We start from the raw sequence: 8,443 nt of genomic DNA on the forward strand, positions 1-8,443 counted from the left end.
TCCTCCTGCGGATGCTTCGTGCTAAAATTGCACTTCCATTAAAATATTGTACGCTCATGTCAACTGGTACTATATTTTCAATTGTTTCTCTGTCAATTTCAGATGTTTGTTTCCAATTACTTCAGTATCTCCCTGTTGCAATTCCAGGTGATTCATTATGCATGTGCCAATTTGAGGTGTTTAATTCTGATTCCTGTATTTACAGTGTAAAATTAAAACTATTGTTTTCAAACATTCCTATGACACCTGACCTGGTAATGGTTCTGTGTTTTTTACATTTAGTCAAGTTTTGACTAAATGTTTTAACATAGAGGGGGGAATCGAGACGAGGGTCGTGGTGTATGTGTGTGTGTGTGTCTGTCTGTCTGTCTGTCTGTGTGTGTGTGTAGAGCGATTCAGACCAAACTACTGGACCAATCTTTATGAAATTTTCCATGAGAGTTCCTGGGATTGATATCCCCGAACGTTTTTTTCCATTTTTTTGATAAATGTCTTTGATGACGTCATATCCGGCTTTTTGTGAAAGTTGAGGCGGCACTGTCACGCCCTCATTTTTCAACCAAATTGGTTGAAATTTTGGTCAAGTAATCTTCGACGAAGCCCGGACTTCGGTATTGCATTTCAGCGTGGTGGCTTAAAAATTAATTAATGACTTTGGTCATTAAAAATCGGTAAATTGTAAGAAAAAATAAAAATTTATAAAACGATCCAAATTTACGTTCATCTTATTCTCCATCATTTTCTGATTCCAAAAACATATAAATATGTTATATTTGGATTAAAAACAAGCTCTGAAAATTAAATATATAAAAATTATTATCAAAATTAAATTGTCGAAATCAATTTAAAAACACTTTCATCTTATTCCTTGTCGGTTCCTGATTCCAAAAACATATAGATATGATATGTTTCGATTAAAAACACGCTCAGAAAGTTAAAACAAAGAGAGGTACAGAAAAGCGTGCTATCCTTCTTAGCGCAACTACTACCCCGCTCTTCTTGTCAATTTCACTGCCTTTGCCATGAGCGGTCGACTGACGATGCTACGAGTATACGGTCTTGCTGAAAAATGGCATTGCGTTCAGTTTCATTCTGTGAGTTCGACAGCTACTTGACTAAATGTTGTATTTTCGCCTTACGCGACTTGTTACATTTAGTCAAGTTTTGACTAAATGTTTTAACATCGAGGGGGAATCGAAACGAGGGTCGTGGTGTATGTGTGTGCGCGTGCGCGTGCGTGTGTGCGTGCGTGTAGAGCGATTCAGACCAAACTACTGGACCGATCTTTATGAAATTTGACATGAGAGTTCCTGGGTATGATATCCCCGAACGTTTTTTTCATTTTTTTGATAAATGTCTTTGATGACGTCATATCCGGCTTTTCGTGAAAGTTGAGGCGGCACTGTCAAGCTCTCATTTTTCAACCAAATTGGTTGAAATTTTGATCAAGTAGTCTTCGACGAAGCCCGGACTTCGGTATGGCATTTCAGCTTGGTGGCTTAAAAATTAATTAATGACTTTGGTCATTAAAAATCTGAAAATTGTAAAAAAAATTATTTTTTTCTAAAACGATCCAAATTTACGTTTATCTTATTCTCCATCATTTGCTGATTCCAAAAACATATAAATATGTTATATTCGGATTAAAAACAAGCTCTGAAAATTAAATATATAAAAATTATTATCAAAATTAAATTTTCCAAATCAATTTAAAAACACTTTCATCTTATTCCTTGTCGGTTCCTGATTCCAAAAACATATAGATATGATATGTTTGGATTAAAAACACGCTCAGAAAGTTAAAACGAAGAGAGGTACAGAAAAGCGTGCTATCCTTCCCAGCGCAACTACTACCCCGCTCTTCTTGTCAATTTCACTGCCTATGCCGTGAGCGGTGGACTACGAGTATACGGTCTTGCTGCGTTGCATTGCGTTCAGTTTCATTCTGTGAGTTCGACAGCTACTTGACTAAATGTTGTATTTTCGCCTTACGCGACTTGTTTGTAATTTGTATTTTGTTTTTCTGCAATAAATATTTGAAATGGATCTGAGACTGACTTACTACTTTTAGCACTCTTTTTCACCACATTCCCACGTACAGATATTGCAATATCAACTCTTCCTTTCTACCTGTTTCAAACAAGCTCTATTTTTTAATTAAAACGTGTTTTTTTTCTTGTGGCTGTTTGATCAATTCATAGCAAGCATTGACTGAAATAAACAATTTATATATCCAGCACAACATGCAATTCATTAACTTTTGACCCTAACCTTTAACACTTCCCAAAATAAATCTGTGGTGGACATTGCATCGACGCTGTTCATTTTGAATGAACATTTTTCTTGTTAGATCAGTGGTCTATGCCGGCGCATAGTTGTGTATTGACTGGATCAATCGCCAACTCGCTGCGCTCACGGTAAGTGCTGACAACCGGAAGAAAGCTGCATTCCGAAAAAAGTCACTTCCGTTTCGCCATTTTTCGATGATGCCAGAGAAGTGAACCATGATTTCAAGATGCCCGGTGCAAATTGTTGTATGCCTGGATGCAGCGTGAGCTCACTAAGATCTTCAACGCTTATAACTTTCCATGGTATACCAAACGGAAAAGCGGATGCCGAATGGAGAGCTGCTCTTATCCACAAAATCAACCGTGCTGACAAGCTTTTCAACCCGAAGAATGCGAGGATATGTTCCCGACATTTCAAAGAAACATGCTTCAAATACGGTACGTAAAAAACTAGTAATATAGCGAAAATAAGCTTTCATCTGATTGTCTGTGCTGTGTTGTTTTGCTTGTAATGCTTCAAGTGACGAAGTTCTAGTAGTAGTAGATCTACTAGTAGTAGTAGTAACTATAGTACTTTTACAGCTCGCAGACAAAAATTAGCACAATCGTATTCTGAATCATACATTGACAAAGGTGTAATTCTGAGCTATAATTCTTAGGTAATGGGGGAAAAAAACACTCTTTGTTCTTGTGATAATGTGTTTTTGCATATATTCTAGTAAACTTCTGGGTTAGAACTTAGATTTCTTTTGTTGTTTTACTCGGTCACTGAGTCAGTCTTGTTCATTCTTGACAGATTTGCAGTAGTGTGTTTTACTAATTCTTGTTTCTATTTCAATAGATCTAAATGTATAGGTCTGTTTAGTTAATTTAACTTATAATTTCGACTCAGCATTTTGAACATTTTCTTTGCATGTTTTTTTGCTGGGCCTACAGGCAAGCGAGCACTCATTCCAGGAAGTTTGCCAACCAACCATGTGCTACAGAAGTCAGTAGAAACACCAAAGACTCCAGCCAGGAAACCCCCAGTGAGTAAAAATTGCTGTTATTTGCCCAGTATAGTATGCTATTAGTGATACTGATAGTGATAATATGCTACTTGTAACTCTTTTGTGAGTACCGGTACATGTATACTGGGTGTTTTCTCAGTTTTTGTCCGCTGTCAGTGTGAGATTTATATTGTGGTATAACCTGTTTTTCTAGTTTCATGGTTTAGCCACGACTCACTTTGAATGAGGGTCATCTGCCAGGCATTTAGCTGATTATCTGATTTATAAGTGATATTTTTTAATTTGCTATTTATAAATTACAGTTACAGTAAACTAACACTGTCGCACAAAGTATGTGACTTTAAAAAAAGATTTGTTTGAAATCATGTGAGCTCTGTCCACTAGATGATGGAGAAGGGAATTTTTCCAGTTGAGTCTGCAACATGGATTTTTTTTCTCTCGGATAACAAATACAGTATGGTAGGAAAAATTTAGGGTTGGTGTGGCGATAACTTCTTCTTCTGCGTTCGTGGGCTGAAACTCCCATGTACACTCGTGTTTTTACGTGTATGACCGTTTTTACCCCGCCATTTAGGCAGCCACACCCACCGAACTCTGACATGGATTACAGGATCTTTTCCGTGCGCACTTGGTCTTGTGGTTGCGTGTACACACGAAAGGGGATAAGTCCCTAGCAGGTCTGCACACAAGTTGACCTGGGAGATCGGAAAAATCTCCACTCTTAACCCACCAGGCGGCCGCGGCCGGGATTCGAACCCTCGACCTTCCGATTACGAGGCCGACGTCTTACCACCCCGCCACAGCGCCCGTCGTGTGGCGATAACAATAAAGATATGTCATAGTGACTTGACTAATTGATTTGAATTCTGCTGCAGGTCAGTCGCCCCCCACCTCCTGCTCCTGACCTGGTTGCCTACTACAACTTCGAGGAAATACGACAGGACACCCTTCAGCTTGCTGCACCATGGTGTCTCTTGGAGAACAGCAAGGAACAGATACAGGTGGGAATAACCGAAGCCAGCCAAGTGAAACTGTTGTCCTCTACGTTATGATTACGTACTCCAGCAGACATCAACTTGTGGTCGACGTGCGTGGGTTTTGCTCAAAATACGTAAGTATTCGTCAGTGTTTGGCTTCTCGAATTAAGTTTCAACTTAATCTCTGTCTCGAACCACAGGCGGAAGGTATCGTTCACTGGACCACTACTTACATAGAAAGACTATACTGAACGAATCGTCGGTAAGCTTACCACACTGTCATACTGTCATACTCATAGTGATATCACTGATACATTTGTACAGGTAAACATGGCTGTTTGCTGAAAAATTCGTTGTGAAAAATTGTAATGTCTCTGAAGTTTGATTCAGTCCGTCATTCATTTTGATGGGAAGTCAACCCTTGGTGAGGCTAATACTAATATTGTTTTGATCTGTATTCTGCCAGTGCCATTGCCAACTGCCATGGTTGTTCTTGTGGAGTTCTAGAACAAGCTCTGGTTTGAATGACCAGCTAAAATTAATGCTAATAGTAAATAAGTACATTATTTTTGCATTAGCGGGGTATACAAAATATTTTATTAAAAAAATACCGCATGCTTTTGCTTGATCAAATCATTTATCAGCTAACAATATGCTTTTATTTCAGTTGGACCTGACCTGAGCATGGTTCCGTTGTCTCCGCAACAACAGCTTGATTGAGATACAGGCATGTCCAGTTTTCAGCAAGTGCAGGCTGAGTGTGAAGATCTGATGGCTGATCTAGACACAACATAAGCTGCTTGACACTATTCCAAGGTAAGCGAGAAGCTTTGAAAATAGTTACTTTAATTCAGTAATGCGTAATTATGTATGCAATACTCCTGCTGGTGAGTTCACTACAAACAGGTACTACATTAGAACTAGAAGAATAGGTTCCACAAGAACATTTCTGACTGTTGATGCCACTAAAACTCTCGTTACATCCTGCATTCTGTGTAGATTAGATTACAGCAAATCCCTTCTCATAGGCTGCCCTGACTCCACTCTCCAACCCTTGCAAAAAGTACAACACTCTGCAGCACTCCTCTCATGAAAGAACTTCACTGGCTTCCTGTGTCTCAACGTATTAGGTATAAAGCTGCCTGCTTCTGCTACAAGATCATCTCTGAATCGGCATCTGCCTATCTTTCGGAACTGGTCTCCCTCTACACTCCCTCTCGCACCCTTCGTTCTTCTGCTGATGCTCGACTTCTCCGTCAAGGTTGCTTTAAGCGCAAGGCTCATGGCTTCCGCACGTTTTCATATCATGGCCCTCAGTTATGGAATTCACTCCCCTTTCTATTACGTCACTCTCCATACATTTCATCTTTTAAGTCCAATTTGAAAACTCACTTGTTCCAACAACATTACGGATAGTTCCTTAGGCCAAACAAAAAAATAGTCTGTTTACGGTAACATCGGCCCAAAAAATAGGGTCGGTAGGTCGGGATTTTTTTTTTCTCCAAAAAACATTATCAAATTATTTTGCCAAAAAACAAACTTTGTTTTAAAATTTTGATTTTTTTTTCTTTTTTTCCCAAATGCCAAAAAAAAGTCTAGGGTCGCGCAAAAAAATAGGGTCGGTCGGGATACCGTAAACAGACTTCTTTTTTTTGGGCCTTAGCATAGAGTCTGGGGATGTGAGATGTGCATGATGTGTTGTTTGAATCTGACAGTGATTGTATGAATTTTTTATACACGTATTGTTGTCACGCGCTTTGAACTTCTGATAAGGCGCTTTATAAATGCCCGTTATTATTATTATTATTATAAGTAGATACACACTTGTAAACTTATGTTAGTTTTCACACGTGAGCATGAAGTGCCTTTATGAGGAATGTATAGTGGCTTGCAATATTGAATTTGAGGGATGTTTGCAGTTATATAATATATTAGCACAGCTCAGTTTTCTTCAGGGTTCCGTGAGAACAGTGAAATTCTCCTTTGAGGACTGAAAAATATCTTGGATAATTGGTCTTAATTGGGGGGGGGGGGGGGGGGATTTAAAACATAAGTACATTCACATGTGTTTTTCATTTTCACTGTGTAAAGGTGGGGAGGTCCTTCTCTATTTGTTTCTTTGTTTTCCCATTGACATATTTTTGTTCTTGTCTATATTTTTTACATAGGTGCTGTCCTCATCCCCAGCCGACTGTTTCCGCTGAAGCCGTGAAGGATGCTTCTTCATGTAGGCGTGGACATCTTTTTCGTCGCCGTGCAAGGCTTCCAGTTCCAGTACCATATAATTTTGTGAATACTCTGGGGACCTGTCATCAACTTTGGAAGGACGCTTTATTTTAACACTTTGTACCCCATCTATGTTGACCAAGATTTTTTTAAGCCGAGACCAGCTGTGCTGCAGCAGGTCACTCAGAATTGTAGAAACTGTATCAACAGGCTAGAATCCTGGCGTTAGATCAACGTTACAGGAAGCGACTGAAGCTAACAGTCTAAGCAGGATGCGGATATGTGCCGAATGATAACAGATGCAATGTACATAGTGACTGTGTGTACCTGGGAGACAAGGAGTTAAGACCACATCTGAACTGAGGATTTAGTCTCTCCATAATCAAACGCTGAAGAAGATTTCAGAATGAACTTTGTTAGATAAATTATGGTTGTTATGATCGTCACATTTTAGGTCCCCCCCTCCCCCCCTTTTCAAACTTCCCCGCTTTTCAGACCTTACATTTTTGGATTTTCTGTTCACAACCTGTTGTACATTTACCTACATATTAAGCAGGTTTCCTCCTTTTTAAGACCAGCTTATTTTTTTATTCTTGGAGGCCTGAAAAGGGGGTTTGGAAGGACACTGTATTTGTTTGTTCAAAATTCAGAATTCAAATAATTCTTCATCAACGAGTTATTACTGCCTCACCATAGCAGTTAGGCCAGTCTTACCAACTCTTACTTTTATTAATGTGCCATGATGCAAAGACGTTGAGCAGTTTTCAGATGTTTATGAATCCAGGGCTTTCAAAATTTACTGACATTTCATTTTCATTTTCATTTTCATTACTTTATTGTCCCATCGCTGGGAAATTCGGGTCGCTTCCTCCCAGTGGAAAGCTAGCAGCAACGGAGTCGCGCTACCCAGGTGTCTGCGTGTTTAGGTGTATTCCACCACCAGCACTTATGGCAGAATGACCAAGGTCTTTTACGTGCCATTGTGATGACACGGGGGTGGGACATGGCTTCCGTCTCTGGGTCTGCACACATAAAGTTGACCCGTGTCCGTCCCGGCCCGAATTCGAACCTGCGACCTTCCGATCACAGGTCCAGTGCTCTACCAACTGAGCTACCGGGCCATGACATCCAAACATGAAGTTCAGTTACCCCTTTTTAACTTTGAAGGTCACATTGTGGACGAATTTTTAGCAAAAAGTTGGAACATGGTATGACTGTTCTTACTCACAAGGGAAGTGATTTTGTTATTTACTGATTTTCATTTTGTGTGGCCTTCTTTCACCCATTTAATCATTCATAAATGTTCATACCCAAGGGAAGTAATTCACATATATCTATGGCCAATGTTTTCACAGGGCATCTGCCCCCCCCCCCCCCCCCCCCCCCCCCCCCTCCAAACACACACTCACATGGGCTAAAACTTACATGGCTCTTATGGGTATGACGCTCTTACTCACCAGGGAAGTAATTTACTGATGGTGTGTTTTCATTTCGTGTGGCCTTCGCCGATTTAAATAATTTATTTTAGCTTATCCAATTATAGTGTGGATGAACACTGTCTCCACTCAAAATAGTCCTTTGCTATTGTACATTGTGAATCAGCATTTTTGTTTTTGTCCTGTTTGAATAAAGTGCAATCATTTTACAACCAAAGTGTTAATGTTAAAGATGTTTACATAATGTGTGAAGGATGATGCATTTGAAAACTAATATTGTTAAATGTAAATTGACCTGTGACAAGTCAGCATAGTGCAATATCCAAGCATGAAACCCGCACACAATTCCCAAACAACATGCTTTCTTTTCCACAAAATTCCATCCAGTGGAAAACAATTATGTGAACGTCATAACATGGTGTTTTTTTACATTAATAATCAAGCCTTACACCAACTAAAATTCCCGCAGTGGGGCACTGCGGTTATGAAATTAAAGGCCCCTTCTG

General features: G+C 39.6%; 1 protein-coding gene across 2 annotated transcripts; it reads left to right on the forward strand.

Moving 5' to 3' along the window:
* Positions 1-2,149: 2,149 nt before the first annotated feature.
* On the forward strand, positions 2,150-8,154 carry LOC138957332 (uncharacterized). Of its 2 annotated transcripts, none has more exons than XM_070328458.1 (5): positions 2,150-2,726; positions 3,246-3,316; positions 4,174-4,409; positions 4,943-5,091; positions 6,444-8,154. In XM_070328458.1, exons 1-3 carry the CDS (start codon positions 2,516-2,518, stop codon positions 4,348-4,350), a joined length of 459 nt encoding a protein of 152 aa, XP_070184559.1. In that variant the 5' UTR covers positions 2,150-2,515; the 3' UTR covers positions 4,351-4,409; positions 4,943-5,091; positions 6,444-8,154. The 2 variants fall into 2 exon arrangements, with proteins under 2 accessions (XP_070184559.1, XP_070184558.1); XM_070328457.1 differs by having other exon boundaries at positions 2,156-2,726; positions 3,225-3,316.
* Positions 8,155-8,443: the final 289 nt, after the last annotated feature.

This window comes from Littorina saxatilis, unplaced genomic scaffold, assembly GCF_037325665.1.
Source record: "Littorina saxatilis isolate snail1 unplaced genomic scaffold, US_GU_Lsax_2.0 scaffold_674, whole genome shotgun sequence".
Lineage (NCBI taxonomy): Eukaryota > Metazoa > Mollusca > Gastropoda > Littorinimorpha > Littorinidae > Littorina > Littorina saxatilis.

Bases quoted from the DNA above. Each gene is read 5' to 3' on its own strand.
- LOC138957332 (XM_070328457.1), top strand. From the start codon at position 2,516: ATGCCCGGTGCAAATTGTTGTATGCCTGGATGCAGCGTGAGCTCACTA. The intron at 2,727-3,224 runs GTACGTAAAAAA...CTGGGCCTACAG, and splicing joins AGAAACATGCTTCAAATACG to GCAAGCGAGCACTCATTCCA. The intron at 3,317-4,173 runs GTGAGTAAAAAT...ATTCTGCTGCAG, and splicing joins CTCCAGCCAGGAAACCCCCA to GTCAGTCGCCCCCCACCTCC.